A 15,704-nucleotide genomic window follows, 5' to 3' on the forward strand; every position below is an offset into this window, starting at 1 on the left:
CACGAGGATGCTGCTTTTCTCTCTCTCTCTCTCTTTCTTACTTCAGGTGTGTGGACAGTGCTGAGCATCCTAAAATTGAAAGTCACTCAGTTTCCACATCCACAATGAATCTGGCTCTGGAGCAGACCAAGCCACTGCAAAGTGACTAAAAACTTTCCAGCATTGCTTCTGTTGTATCTCAGGAGTCCCTGAAGTCCCGTCCCAAAGCTGCAGATTGCTGTGAGCACTGTGCAAACACTGAGACAGAGGAGGGTGGAGGGAGGACTGTGAAAGCTCTGCTGAGCTGCAGGACCTGCAGACCTCTTGCTGCAGGGGAGATTCCCCCTCTGGTCATGACTGTGCCAGTCCCAATGAGTCAAAGCTTGAGGAGATGGGACAGCTGTGGGGTGAGGGCAGACAACACTTGCCCAGGTCTGTGGTATGGACAGGGAGCCTGCAGAGCTCCCGCTCCCAGCACTTCTCTCTGGAGAGGAAACTGGATGTGGTGGAAAAGCTTCTCTCTGCTCGATGCAAGAAGCCCCTCAGTGGCTGAACACTGTATAAACAGCAGCAGCAGGCTCCCTCCCCCTTTCCATTGCTGTTTGTTAAACACACGCTCTCTGCCTTTCTCTCATTCAGGAGCCAAGGCAGCATCCAGCTTGGTGAGACAGGGCTGCCAGTCACCCTGCCACAGGGGCTCAGCCTGCTCAGGGAGGGGTTCCAAAGCTACTCCTGGCCATGAAACACTCTCCAGCAGCTCAGATCCTCACCTGACTTCCTCTCTTCTCCGAGGACAGTTGCAGAAAAGTGCTTTTCACTCCTTTGCCACAGGTTGACTTCCAGAGAGTGGAGAGGACCAAGCGCTCGGTCCTGGCCAGCGATGAGGCAGTGACTGGAGGTGAGCAGCTCGGCTCCTGGAGGAGGAGGAGGAAGCTCTGGCCTTTGCAGGTGGGTCAAGGGGGGCTCATCTGAGCAGCAGGGCTGAGAGGGGGCCAGGTCTTGTCCACGCCAGATGGTTTGGACAAAAAAGGTCCAAGCATCTGTGGGAAACTGGATTTGGGGACTGACAGTCCTGAGAGCTGGAATAGAGAAAGCAAATGAAATACTGACAGGAGAGTTTTGAAAGATCCCTGAGCAGAAGCAGGGAGTGTGGGAAGCAGGATGCTGAGTGAGAGCAGTCAGGAGAGCTCCAGGGTGCTGCAGAACCCGGGCACAGGCAGCTCCAGAGGTGCAGGTGAGGGGCTGTCTGAGAAACCCTGATCTCTCCTGCAGTCTGCCTCCTCGTGGCTTGGTACAAACCTGTCAGCTCCTCCGTGCTGGGACTGCACACGCTGCTGGCACTCAGCTCTCTGCCACAGATCAGGGTCCTCAGAGAGGGAGATGCAGAGGGGATATGGGGTACAGGAGGAAAATCAGTGCTTGCTTTCTCTCAGCACCCATTGCATGTTAGTCCTGGAACAGAGACATCCTCTTACAGTCCTGCTGCAGATGCATTTCACCTACAGAGTTTCGGTCTGTCCCAAAGCAGGATACTGTGTTTTCTCTGTTCTGTCACTGAATTGTTATTTCCCTCTGCTCCACTGTCTCACCTATCCCAGACTCCATAATTTTCAGGAGGTAACAGATTCCCCAGGTTAACCAGGATCCATCCACCACGCTGTCTCTTCCTTTCTGCAGCCCCAGCAACTGGTGTGTCTCTCTCTCAGTGTCACCCATTGATCCCTATGTCCCAGCCAGTCTTGCTCTGCTCCCATGGCACATCCCACAGGGCAGAGGGCACTGCACTGCTCCCCCTGCTTTCTGTAGGATAAATTCCCATGAGAAAGCATGTATGCCTGCCAAACAGATCTCACCACCTCCTTTTTCATCCTGTCCTGAGCTGGGTGATTATGGCATCCTCATTGCCCTGTCCCCTTCAGAGTCTTCCATGGCTCCAGCTAGGCTGGGACATGAAAATATTTAGTGTGAGGAACCACAAGAACTCCCTGGTGTTTTTGTGGTTCCTCATCCTTGCACTTTGTCTCCCAGTGCCAGTTCTACACTGGGGTCCCCCAGGAGCAGTTCTGGGTGGCAGTGAGTGTCTGATGCCATGAGGTTTCTGCACCAGTGGCCCTGAGTTGGATAGATAACTTATAAAGCTGCAGCAGATGGTGGGCTGGTCAGAGGGTCTTCCCTTTTGCTGGAGTATCACAGCAAGGCAATCATCCCTTCACTGGAGACAGAAGGAGCTGGGATAATTTCTCTCTGTGCTTTGGCTTCAGGAAATCATCCAGAGCTGCTGTTTGTCCTGAAACCTGCCCATTGCACAGAGAAGATAAAATTCGTTCCCCTCCATCAGTCACATTTTGCATTTTCATGCAGTTCCTGAGATCTATGTTCAGGTTTTATGCTGAGATGCAGAGTCCTCTCTGCTGGTGAATGCAGGAGGCTGGAGTTAGAAAACTTGGGCTCTGCCCAAGCCCTGCTGTGGATGTGCTATGTGGTCTCTGGCAGGCTGGTTAACCTCCATATCCCCATTTATTGTGTTGTCCTCCCTTAAGTGCTGTGCTGTGGGTGCAGGGACACTGAACTCTGCTGCCTCTTGAGTGTTGGAAGGGAACATGAAGGTGGTAGAAGGTGGCTTCTCCCAGGGTGACCACCGGCTTCTCATGATGAGGGATGGTCTCAGACCTCCATGTCATGGATGTCTGTCTGGATATGGGTCTGGGGATGGGATGAGGCAGTGCTCCTGACTGGGCTGCTGGAAATCAAGGGATTTGGTGGAGTTGAGCATGGGATAAATCAGTGAGTGAAGCCATGGAAGTACCTATCAGCCTCAGCCCTCACACCCCAACATTGCTGTAGAAAGAGTTTGTCATTGACCAAAGAGCAGAGACTGGCCCAAGTCCCTTCACTCCCTCTTTTTGATGCCATGGACTCCAGCCTCACTGCTTGGACAAAAAGAGAAATTCTAATTAACAAGCTCTGTTTTCTCCAGCCCTCTGACCATCCCTCCAGCCTTGCTTTCTGAACCCTGCCAGCCTTTACAGATGGCTCTTCCAGGTCTGGGTGTGCTTCTTCCAGCCTGGCTGAATGCCTGGGGCTGCAGCAGGGACATGGAGGGAGCTGGGGCACCCCAGGAAGGAGAGGTGGATGAGTCCCAGGGCACCTGGTCTGGGCCCTCTGCAAGAATGGAGCTGCCACTTTGGTCACTGTCCCAGTCAGTGACAGCACTGTGCTCAGTGAAGGGCTCCTCTGTGCCCCTCTTCCCAAAGGCTGAAGCTGCTGGCACAGGGGGCAGCTCTGTCTCACTGGGAGCCATCCCTGGGTCCCAGCCCTGCCTCAGGCTGAGGGTGAGGGTTATCTTGATACAGGCAGCACTCTGTTTCTGCATCCCTTCATGAAAACTCAGCATAGAAGAAAGGGCCTGGATAGTACTTCTGCCTCCTCCTGGTCTCTCCTGCTGCTGTCTTGTCCCAAAAACAGTTGGCTCGCAGCTCCAAGGATTTTTTCCTCTAGTCTGGCAGGCCTGTTAGGCATGGGGCCTGACAGCAGCCTACACATATGCCAGTACTTCCATGACTTGCTGGAACAGTCCTCAGTCCACTCCTAGCAGCATCCCAGCGACCTCCAGGCAGCCCCTGGAGTGGGAACATTTATTATAATAATTTTGTCTCTTAATTAAAATGTCTTAATTGATTTGTAATCGTTCCCCTTTGGAGGAAAAACAAAACAAACAAAATCAAATAGTGACTCCATTAAGGCCATTTTGTTAGGAAGTGAAGCAGCTCCAGCAGCCATGATGCTCCTGGCTCCTCTCAGATGGTGGGCAGCTGCCAGTCTCCAGCAAAGGGAAATGGGCTGAGATGTGAGCACAGGAACTGGCAGCCAGTTGGTGGATGAGATGGAGAAAAAGAGAAGGGAGTGTCCACTGGCCTGGTGCCAGGAGTTGGTGCTGGAGATAAATGGAACAGGCAAGCCACAGAAAAGGCAATAACAAGTGATAAAGTAATGCTGGGCAATCCAGAAAGTTTAAATCCCAGATGGGTGGCAAGCAGGGAAAGTACAGTCACTGAAAGTGTCCCCAGCACTTGCTCTGTTTCCTTGGCTGACCTTGCTCTCCTGGCAGTGGGGTTTGCTCAGGGCCAGGTGTCTGCCCAAGGGGCTGTGGCTGTGCCACCTTCCCAGGGCCCTGTTCCCCTGCTCTGCTGTCCCCTGCACCCACTGCATGGCACAGCTCTGAGCTCCCCCCTCCTGCCTTAGAACTTGAGCTTCCCCTTGGTCTTTCCAAGGCAGGGCTGTTGTGGAGGTCTGAGATCACCCTTAAACAAACCCTGACCCTAGCAGATCCACCCATTTTTTCCTCTGCTTCCTACCCTCCTAGCAGTACCTACATGGTGTCCCCTATCTCAGAGTGTCTGAGCCCAATAACCTCATTTACAGGAACCACTGGCACAAATCAGTCTGCAGTGAGATGTCAAGGCAGGTACTGGGCAGGGAGAGGGAAAGAGAAAGGGTCCAGCAGGGGTGGTTTCAGTGCAGGCAGCTCTTCTGCTGGGCCTCAGCAGGGCCCTGGCTTTGCAGCTGGCCAGGCAGATTCCTGGGAGCAGCTCCTGGGGGGAATCACAACCCTTGCTCTGAGGAGGGATGACAGGACAAGCAGATGTTTTAGCTGAGGTGGAAATGCAGTTGCAAAGCATTCTCCCTTCCCAAGGACAGGCTGTCCTTCAACCTTTGGATTGCATGGGACTTGCAGGAAGCCCAGCAGCACCCAGTCAGTGCTCACATCTTTTCTGGGACAAACCCAGTTCTTTCCTCGAGGATCCTGAGAAGATACCCAGGAGTCTGCCTCTAATTCCCACTTCATTCAAGCCCTTTGCCTCCCTCCCTTAGTGAAAGGGCATTTTGCCCCCTCTCTCTGCAGGTCAGAGAAAACACAATGCTTTGCTGACCTCCCTTTTTGGGCAGAGTGACGACTTTTGCTCACTTTTGTTTAAGTCTGCAGTGGGAGTGGGGCTGGGGAGAGGGGATATGAGGGGCCATGCCCATCCCTCTCCACACAGCCCACAGCAATTCTGAGCCATGGAGGCTGAGCAGGGGCCAGTAACAGAGCTGGTTTTTCTCCTGCTGTGTTTGGATTCATGAACACCCTGCTGTGCCAACACTGCTGTTCCAGGGGCACCTAATGCCAGCCAGGGCTTCCAGGCTGTGTCAGCTCTGGCCCCTGGGGCTCCCTGCTCCCACAGCCATCCCACACAGGCCCTTGAGCCCCACGTGGCAGGAGGCTGAGGGATGCTGGGGCTCTGGCTCTCGGCCTCTCTGTGCCTGCATGCTCAGCAGCAGCTCTGTGGGAGGTTGTTCACAGCTTCAGTGGTTTATGCCCTGCACATGCATGTCCCTGTAGGAGCTCCCTCCTCTGCTTAGCCAGAGGATGCTTGGGTGTCACCAACACTGAGAGGACAGAGAGGTTCTTTTAGGGATCCTGGGCAGAATGAAGATGGCTCTAAATCATGGTGACAATTAAAGCTCTGTTTCTTTATCAGGGTATTATGATTAGCGTAGAACTGAATTTATGATTGAAACAGCACAAGATTTCTACAAGGAGAATCAACCTAGTATAATCTACAAATAGCAAAATGCAGAATTTATAAATAATTTATGATTTCTAATCATCTAAGTAATAGAGAATTTATAATTCAACTTATAATTTATAGTCACCTGGACCCTCTTCAGATTGGGCCAAATCCTAATACATGGTTTGTTGTATCATTGTAACAATCATAATCTGAACTCAAAAATCCTGTAAAGGAAAATGAGCCACTCACTGAATCCTTGGAGAAAGCAGAGGATGGTGGAGGTGTCTCCTGGCCATAGGGTTCATGGGTCTCACTGTCCAGTAGCTCCTTACTTAGGACTTGTAGCTGTGCTCTGTGTGCTGTCACACTTCCCTCTCTGTGATGGGGACACAACACCTGCCTGGCTGGGTGCCTGTGACCTTCAAAGCCAGCAAGCAGACAAGATTGCCTGATGCCTGGGAACCCTGAGACTGGCAGGGGAAGGAAGAAGAAAACTGGTTTGTCAAGTTGTTCCACAGGACCTTGAGGGCCTGATAATGAGGGCCAGGGAATGGCTGTGAGATACATTTGATCACAGAGAGAGGCTCATGAAATGGCATTAGCTTGCTACCCATTACTGGGAGGGAGAGCAGACAGTACTGGGTGGATTGGGTGGTAGCATCACTAGCAGGAGCAGTGGCAAAGACTTATGCAGAGGCAAGGGAGACAGATATTTTCACCTGGAGAGGTGAGAAATAAGAAACAGAAAAAAACCTGATGTGCAATCTGGAAAGAAATAAATTTTCACAGGAAGTGGAGAAGAACACCTTGACTTTGAGAGTGCTGTGTTTCTCTCCTTTGCTCTTTCTTAAGGTGTTAGGGAATTTTTGTATCAATTTTTTGTATCAATCTTTGAATCAAAGATGAGTGCAACCTGTGCTCTCACTTCTGCTGTGTCTGTGTTCCAGACCCCCTTCTCTCCTTATGGAAAGTCTCAGGCCAGGTGTGGGACCATTGGAGGGAGCCAACAGCACATTCACCATGGAGAAGACAGCATTAGATGAGAAGCTGTCACAGGGCTGGCCTGCCAAGGACTTGGTCACTCCCACCCAGAGTCTCTCTGGGTCCCGCAGTGTCATGATGGACAGCACCAAGATCCTGGGGGTCCAGGTCATCCTGATTGCTGCCTACTCCCTCATCATTCTGCTGGGCTTCATCGGGAACTCCCTGGTCATCTACATCATAGTGAAGTACAAGACCATGAGGACTGTCACCAACTTCTTCATAGCTAACCTGGCCCTGGCAGACCTGATGGTGGACACACTCTGTCTGCCCTTCACCCTGGTGTACACCCTGCTGGATGAGTGGAAGTTTGGAGCTGTCCTTTGTCACCTGGTTCCTTATGCTCAAGCTCTGAGTGTCCACGTGTCCACTCTCACTCTGACTGTGATTGCCCTGGATAGGTACCGCTGTATTGTTTTCCACCTGGACAGCAGGATTTCCAAGAGGCTCAGCTTCACCATCATAGCTGTCATGTGGCTGGCAGCAGCTGTCCTAGCAGGGCCTCTGGCCATCTTCAGGGAGTACCGGTACGAGGAAATCCCGTCCATTAACCTCAAAATGGCTGTGTGCTCAGAAAAATGGCCCTCTGCTAACAACAGAGATGCCACCATCTACAGTCTGTCCATGCTCCTCCTGCAGTATGTTCTTCCTCTTGCAATTATTTGTTATGCCTACACCAGGATCTGGTTCAAGCTGAAAAACCACGTCAGTCCCACTTCTAGGAATGAAAGCCAGTGCCGGAGGAGGAAGACAACCAAAATGCTCGTGATGGTGGTTGTGGTGTTTGCAGTCTGCTGGCTCCCCTTCCACATATTCCAGCTTGCCATTGACCTTGATCTGGTTCTTATCTTCCACGAGTACAAACTCCTGTACACTGTCTTCCATGTTGGGGCCATGTGCTCTACATTTGTCAACCCCCTGCTCTATGGATGGATGAACAAGAACTACAGGAATGGATTCCTTATGTTCTTCCGTTGCCAGAACAAGCCCGAGAGCATCCACACTGAAGGCTCAGTTAGGGGGAGGTCTTACATCTTCAGGGCCAACACCCTAAATGGGAGCATCAAACAGACTCCTGGCAATGGAGCACTGCCCACAGAGGTTTAGGGATGGGACATCCACCTCCAGGATTGAGGCTGGCTGGGCCCAGAGACATTCTTGGGTGAATGCCTTTTTTTGACAGAACATTGTGCTGCCAATTATAGCCACAGCAGCCATGTAGAAATACAAAATACCCCCTGTATCTCTCAAAACAATAAATCTGGTGTATTTTTGTCTGAGCAAATAACTTAATTTTTCCTTTCACCGCGTTCAAGTTATGCATGGAGACACAAGAAAAAATAACACACAGAGAAGGCTTTTATTTAGCCAGAAAAATACACCCTTCTTGCTATTTCCATTTGCCAAAGTGGGTTGCTCAACCTTTTACCCCCTGACACATTACACATTACAAATGTGGAGCTGATATTGTGTGTGATTGTTCATCTGTACGTCTCCTACCCAAAAGCCTTAATGATCCATCTTAGCTAATGCCTCCAAGGGGAGGGAGACCTGCACTCTGTTCTGCAAACACCTGCTTGTTAGTGCCATCACTCCTCTGACCTGGGGAGAGAGTGGGCTGGCACAGATTGAAGCTGGGCAATCCATGATCTCTTGCCCAACATTTGCATAAATCTGCATTTGCAACCCACGGGATGTGCTCAAGTCCTCCGAAAGCCCAGGAGGTGGCAGTGGCACTACTTACCACAGTCTCCTTTACAAGTGCAGGAGCAGGGCTTTGGGAATGGCTCATTAGCCAGGGCCTGTGTGCCAGCACCCTGGGATTAGCAGGGAGGAGAGCAGGAAGGGAAGCAGAAGGGTTCAGTTTCAGTCCTGTCCATCAGCTGCCCCAGATCTTTCCTCTCCTAAGGGATTGTCAAGGGCAAGCAGCTAAAGATGTGACTCCTGCCATGCAATAACTTGACAACATGACCAGAGAGGCAAAAAACTGCCCATGAAACCATTCTCCAAGGCACTCAGAGGGTTCAAAGCTTTCCCCTTGCTGAGGCTGAAGGTAGTATGGGTCTGAATACGGATGCTTCCTTTCAGATGTAACCTGCATGCATGGTTTTCACAGATTTGGTGTCCTCTGGCAGAAGACATGGAGACTAAGGAAGATGTGTTCTTTCAAACCAAACTCTATGTTCTCCTCCTGAAGGCTTGTGTCAGCTGGGGAGTGTATTTTTAGCTCTGCCATCAAAGGAGTCTTGATTGCTACTGTGATCTTGGTGTCATCTCTAAAAGTCAGTGTTCATCAGATTGGAAAGTAACTCCCAGATGCAGGAAAGAGACTCAACAGATCTCCTCATGAAAAATAAAATTAAAAGAAAAATTTTGATGTGTAGGTCTTCACTGAAACAAGGGCAAGAGGTAAGAGGACCTGCAATACTGAGTACACCAGGCTGGATGAGGCTGCTGGGCTGTCACATCTGGGTCCTCAAGAGATCAATTGCCAGAGGGATTATTTGAAATTCTGCCTTCTCTCTAGCTTGACCTGCCTCTGGCCTTTGTTCTCCAACTTAGCTTCTAACTGCCACAGTAGATTTTTAGCTCTTCGTTTATTTCTGCTCTCTGCTCCATTTTCCTAAATAGGTATAAGAAAGTTGTTTCTGGTTCCTTCCCAAGAGACATCAGTGCCAGTGAGGGGCTGCAGACCACACTTCACACTTGGAAGCATGTTGATGCCTAATAACCTCCTCAGCACCTGACCCTGCAGGTCACAGCCTGGCCTTCTATGCAGGGAGATTCAGGATCTACAAAGATCCTGTCAGGAACTCATTAGTGTTCCAGGTCATCTGCTTCCTGACAGGCCAAGAAATGATGGGAGAACCAAGACACAAGTTAACCTTCCTCATGTGAGTGCTGTGGAGTGGCAGTGGGAGTTTACTGTTCCATCCTGATGGAAGGGGGAGGATATTCTCCTCCACAGCACTGATAAATTCTGTCCCTGCTTAATGAGCTGGTCACTTCTACAACCCTGAGGAACTCTGCCCACCTTTCCATCAAGCTCCAAGATGCAAGGAAATGTTTATGTTTTAAAAGTAGTTCAAATGTGTGGAAAGAATTCAACTATTACCAATAAACACTTCAGAAAGTGATTTAATACTCAATAATATAAGTCAGAGTAAAATAACAAATTTAGCAGTGCAAGCTTGGAAGCCAATCATGCTGCCAGGCAAGATGGATGAGGAGCTAAATTGCTCTTCTAGAGGCCTTGCCAAAGGTTTTGTCCTGTGACACCCCACACAGTATCTAACTGCAGAGCAAGGCAGATAATGACATTATGAATGACTGTTTAATTTTGAGCCCAGACTTTTAAACTAAATATGGATAAATAAATAAACAGATCCAAATTCTTAAAAAATACATACTGGCAGTGGCATGTACAGGGCAGAGGCATTTTTATGCTGGAGCAAACTGAGAAGGAGAAACTATTTACTTGAAAGGTAACAGCAAAGTTCTTGTTTGCTCTGTTTAATACACTTGTGCAGCTTCACTGATAGATTTGTGCCAGTGAGCTTGCTGTTTTTTCCTTTCAATTGGAAAAAGTTACAACCTTCCACACCCACTGCTGGCAAGGAAACCAGCTCTTAGTGGTGCATACTGTGTGTATTCCTGTGGAAAACTATGATGCCTCTATTGAGGGAAAGGAGCCTTAGTGTCCAGTACCAAACAGAACAAGAGAAGGTGGGAGCAAGGAAGCAAAGCTGCTTAACAAAGGGTGGTCAGAGTAGACAAAGAGTGTGTTTTGACTATTGTGACTGCATAGAAGACAAGAATTAATTTGTTTACATGAAACAGAAATCTCTTGGAGATGAAGGTTCCCCAAATATTAACACCCTGCTAAAGATGGCCTTACTGCCATGATCAGCTCCATGAAACCAAAGACTGGCAGCTTTTTTAGCTTTTGAACTATTTAGAGCTCAGGGCAGGGTATGCCCTTGCTCTGTGGGTGTCAAGGGCATGTCCTTTAGTAGTTACAGATAATCTTGGAGTCATCTTCCCACTGCCTGTTCCTTGCCAAAGGCACATCCGTGACTGCCTGGCCAGGGACTCTCCTCTCTGCAGAGCTGGCCCTGGTGTCACTGACGTGGGACAGGATGACTCCTGTCACTGGCACAACAGCTGCCAGGGATGAGGCATTTCATTACAGAGCTGGAAACACCGTGACAGAAATGAAATGAACAAGTGTTTCATCAAAGCTTATCTGGAAGACAGTGCTGTACCTGGTGGCCAAACGAATTTCCTCTAGGGCTCTTGCTGATTCTTGCTGACATCCTTCTCAATATGCTGCTTCTCTGAACTGACCTGAGAATATTTCACAGCTTTTAGGAGGGAGATTCTGAATTCCTTTAGAAGCATCCTATTTCTTATCCTAGGATGCTCCTTCTGGTCACATCATCCAAATCTTGTATTATAAAATGTACCACTGCAAAGTTCTTAATTGCCTAGAAAATTATTAACTTTGAATAGACACAACAGGTGGCAATGCCTCTAGCTATTCCATGCAACCATTCCTCACATGCCAGTCAAATCCAAGAACAGCTGAGATGTGACAACTTCTTAGTTTAAAACCAGCAGCATCAATAACTGTTGTTCCCTAGAACAGGATGCCCTAAGAGCTCTTGAGAACCAGAGTCTCTTATCAAACTTCCAGCCTTCACAAAGCACATTGAAATTTGCAGAGCACAGGCTGTCCTTTGGACACACAGGAGCCTTTCAAAGCCCTAGAAATTTTGCCTCTAAAACACTTGGCTTATTCTGAAAATCCCTTCCCATTTAATTTCCAAATCATACACAGCTGTAACAAGGCAATGCACGTACAGAGAGCAAAGGTTTGTATTGTTGGCTTTTTACTTTTCCTTGTGTTAAGGTAACATATTCAGCTGGCACTTCAATCAATGCAGGGTCAGCTGTGTCCTTTGGTCAGGGCTCTCTCAGAATAAAAAACATGACATGCTCCTGCATTTGCCTGGGCTGCATCCTGCTCCTGGAAAGGCCAGATTCAGCCTCTCATGGCTCTCTGCCTTGCACTAACAGGTGCCCTCTCCCATTCTCTGTGGAAGCCCAAGCAAACAATGCCAAATGGCACATGTTTTATTCAACATACCCACAAATGTATCAGCAGAAACACTCCTCTGAGCTTTGCACAAAGGCTCTATAGGGAAATACACACTAGTCCAGGAAAGAGGCCATTCCTCTAACATATGCTAATTTGCCAGAGGAGCTGGAGTGAGTTCTGTGCTGCTGAAGGAGGTCTCAGACAGTTCAGCCTTTCCCTTGATATCAGGTGTTAATCTTATCATTGCTACAGCTAACGTGGTCCAAAGCCAAATTAGCCTTTGGGCAGGAGCTGGGGAGTTGGCACTGTCTTCTCATGCCTTTGTCTTTCAGTTGTGTTATTGTGTGATTCCACCAGGGTCTCTAAATGTGCTGAGTTTTAAATAAGGCCCCATAATCAGCTACTCTGGTGAAAATCAGGAATTACTGCAATAATCTGGAAAGAAAAAGAAAGGATTCTGGGTTCATGTGGGTAAGCAGAATTTGGTCGCTTGCATTTGAAAAAAACAGAGCTTTGTTTTCCTTTCAGTTTTCCCTTATCTAGCTTGGGATTCTTCAAATGCCAAAAATAATATTGCATATTACTGTCAGAACTTTTATCTTCATTTTGAGCTCATTTCAGAGACAGGACTTGTTCAGGAGAGCCTGGGAGGGGACAAAGGCTAGGGTTTTAAAGCTCATCCTTATCTCTAGTCTCAGTGTTTTTTAAGTTAAAAGACAAATCAGAAAAAGACAAAGTCACTCACGTCAAGGGAGGTACCAATTTATCTTCAGACAACACAACCTTTATTTAATTTTCCATCCAGACACCCCATCACCCTTTGCCATAGTGTTGTACATACACAGGGCTGGATGAGGTTGGGGGAGGAAAGCATTTTTCTGCTGCTAATAGCAATACTTTAGTGTCATTCGTGATTTATAGCCAGCAAAAAAATGCTTTTTCTGCTCTATGTTCTGTTCGCTGTAATGAGTTCAGAAGGAATAGTGCACATGCCTCATGGAGCTCACAGGAGGAAATCTTCATTAGTCCAGTCCTCTCCAGTGTGGTAGCAAGGACTGGGAACATTAGAGGAGAAACCCTCTTGTTTATAACTAGCTTATTGAAGTGCACAGACATGGAGTTGTCACTGTGTCGCTCTGCTAATGTGTCACAAACTTTCAGGCACTGCTCATCTTCAAGATTCACAAGCAGCTCAGCCACATGGTGCTTCTTGCTGGTGTGTGGAAGGAAGAAGGAAATTAGGGGACAGACAAAGATTTCAAGATATTCAGGAGAAGACGAACCCTTGGATGAAATCTGGAGGTTGTATGGTTCTTTATGTAAGCTGGGGTAGATTGTTGGCTTTATTGGGAGCAGGATCAAAGGGGAATGAACTCTGCCATGGTGCAGGAAGAACACAGCCTCCATCAAATTAGAGACAAGTAAGAAATAACAGCAAACCTGGATCCATCATGTCCTCTGCTCTGTTGCAGATTGGGGCAATAAAAGATGCTATTCAGGGAAAGCACACATGCTTGGCCACTTTAGTGGTCCATTCCCCTCATTCCTGTAACAGCAGCCACAATTGTTGTATCAGCTATGCTAAAGTGGACATCGCTGCCTAGGGCATTTAGTGTCCATGTCTAGGCTTTTTGCTTGTGATTTTGTCTAATTGCTGCCTGACTCTAACAATTCTGTCTGCTTCCCAGGGCAGCCAGTTCCAGAAGTTCACTTCCACAGTGTGAAAAAGCACTTCCTTTTATCTGTTAAAACCAACCTCCTATTAGATTCAGCAAATGCTGCTGGTTCCAGGACTTCCTGAACAGCAGCTGAACCAGAGCTTACCTAGGGCCTTCTTCCTTTTACAAATCTTGCTGTTGTCCTCATTTTTCAGCATTCTTCTCTCCTGGTTCAATTCACATCTCCTAAGACAGTTTCTTCATACCTCATCATCTTGTTTGTCCTCCTGTGGATCTCCTTTAGTTCCACAAATACTACAATGAGCTGAATTTTGCTCCCAGTTCCTGTGAAGGAGTGGGATGTATCAGTTTTTTTCTGACCTTGCTTGGGATTGATCATATGAGTGCTTTTCAGTAGGTGAGGAGGAAGGACACCTCTTGAAAAACATGTCAGGCCTCCTCTCCCTGGCTGCAGTGTTGCTGTATTCTTAATGAAATCTCATTACACTGGTCACTGAGTCAGTTCAATGAATCGTGAAATGCATCCCCAGTTTTGTTTTTGAAGATGAGAGACAAAAGGGCAGTTACATCCCTTCCTCACCCTGAACTCTCTATCCAATAGATTTATCAGGGGCAAGACTGGAGTCTAAATGATCCTGATAGTGAACAAGTGTCATTGATCACAGCTTCATCTGTCCATTCCATGAAACTGAGAAATGAGGAATTATGCATTTCAGAAAAAGAGTGATGAGGTTTTGTTACTTGGCAACTGTAGCTCCCACATATTTTGGAAAAAACTGAGAACATCCTGTACCTCAGAGAAATCAACCAGCTTAGGTGAGGAGGAAGGGAACTGGCAGCAGATCTCCAAAACTTTGAGCTGGAAAGATCTCGTGGGGCTTCTGGAAGCAAAAATTGCTTTATGTCTTCATGCTCCTCAGCTTGTCTCCTCCACATGACTGTCTGCATCAGTTTCTGGGCTCTTCATGGTGAAATAATCCATTGTTCTGCCATTTCTGTCTCACAGAGGCATTTCACAGCCATCTGAATGGGCTCTAATCCACCTGCCAGCTGCAATCAGCACACAGCATGGCTGCACTCCTGTCAGCCAAGACTTGAGAGCCAGAAACAAAAACCTTCAAAAGAGGAATCAGCAAGAGATCTGGATGTGAAAACTGGGGAGGGGGCAACCAAACCTGAGGGCTGGTGAGTGCACACACACAGGGATAGCCAACCCAGGCAACGAGGCCACAGTAAACTTTGACTTGCCCTCTGCAGTAGCAGTTGACTTCAGACAAGAATTCAGACATGATTATTAAAATAATAATTTAGGGTTTCAGTTGCTGGGAGCCAATCTCCAAGGTTGAGCTTAGCAGACTGCTGTGTTGCTGGACACCAGATAATGCATTTATGCAGTGGTTCAGCATTTTTGGTCCAGCTTTGTTACTGACAACTTTGCTGTGTGAAATCCCATTTCTCTTTCCTAGGCTGCATATAAGAATCCAGTGGTTTCAAAGAGCACATCTTAAGTCTCCAAGACAACCCAGCAGTAACCAATTAAGTAAAAGTCAGATAACAAAACTACCATGGCAAGAACTGATTGAAACGGTCTGTTGCTTCAAGGAATGAGATTGCTACAGTGGCAAAGATGTCTTATTGCAGTCCTTGTAGGGTCTGCCTGGCACTGCAGTCTCTTCTGTGAAATTCCAGTTGGCTTCATGTAAAATCAATGACAGTTGGGTTGTTGATACCCAGTAGATCATTTGGAATCCTGTTTTTTCCTAATTATGTCATTAAAAGGACATGAGCTGATCTCCCTGCAGCCCAAGCAGCTGGAACAGCCTGGCAAGAGCCTGTCTCTGAGGCACAGATATTAAAGCACTGCTCAGGTCTCCCAGAGAGTGGGGAGAGGTTCTGGGGCATTTTCATCATGTGCATAGTATAACAAAAGATCATAGGAAGTAAATGTGAGGGAGATGGAACTTCTTTGGCTAAACCATTCCTGGTCACAGGGTGTCTCACCTCTTCCAAGGCTCCTGTGCTGGTGGTTTCATCTGCTCCCCACACAGTCTAATGTGAGCCCTTCCTAATTGTAACCAATAAATCTCCCTTACTGCAACCTATCACTTCTTGTCCCCTGGCAGACACAGATGATAGTTTATTACCTTCTAGACTGCATTTTTACCTATTTGAAGGGTGTCATCACGCATCTCTTCCATTTCTCCCAGATTAAATCAAGTAATTTTTTTTCTGCACCTCCTTGCAGGGCTCATTTGCTGTACCTCTGGTTGTTCTTGCCATTGTCCTCTGGACCCTCTGTGCTCAACAGCCACAAGTCAGGGGGCAGGGGCCAGGCAGTGTGCTGCCACA

General features: G+C 48.0%; 1 protein-coding gene across 1 annotated transcript; it reads left to right on the forward strand.

The window, feature by feature from the left end:
• Positions 1–643: 643 nt before the first annotated feature.
• On the forward strand, positions 644–7,868 carry LOC118692106 (neuropeptide Y receptor type 2-like). Its single transcript, XM_036391717.2, has 2 exons — positions 644–927; positions 6,482–7,868. Exon 2 carries the CDS (start codon positions 6,498–6,500, stop codon positions 7,680–7,682), a length of 1,185 nt encoding a protein of 394 aa, XP_036247610.1. The 5' UTR covers positions 644–927; positions 6,482–6,497; the 3' UTR covers positions 7,683–7,868.
• Positions 7,869–15,704: the final 7,836 nt, after the last annotated feature.

This window comes from Molothrus ater, chromosome 15 (genome assembly GCF_012460135.2).
Source record: "Molothrus ater isolate BHLD 08-10-18 breed brown headed cowbird chromosome 15, BPBGC_Mater_1.1, whole genome shotgun sequence".
In the NCBI taxonomy this organism is placed as follows: Eukaryota; Metazoa; Chordata; class Aves; order Passeriformes; family Icteridae; genus Molothrus; species Molothrus ater.

Bases quoted from the DNA above. Each gene is read 5' to 3' on its own strand.
- LOC118692106 (XM_036391717.2), top strand. From the start codon at position 6,498: ATGGAAAGTCTCAGGCCAGGTGTGGGACCATTGGAGGGAGCCAACAGC.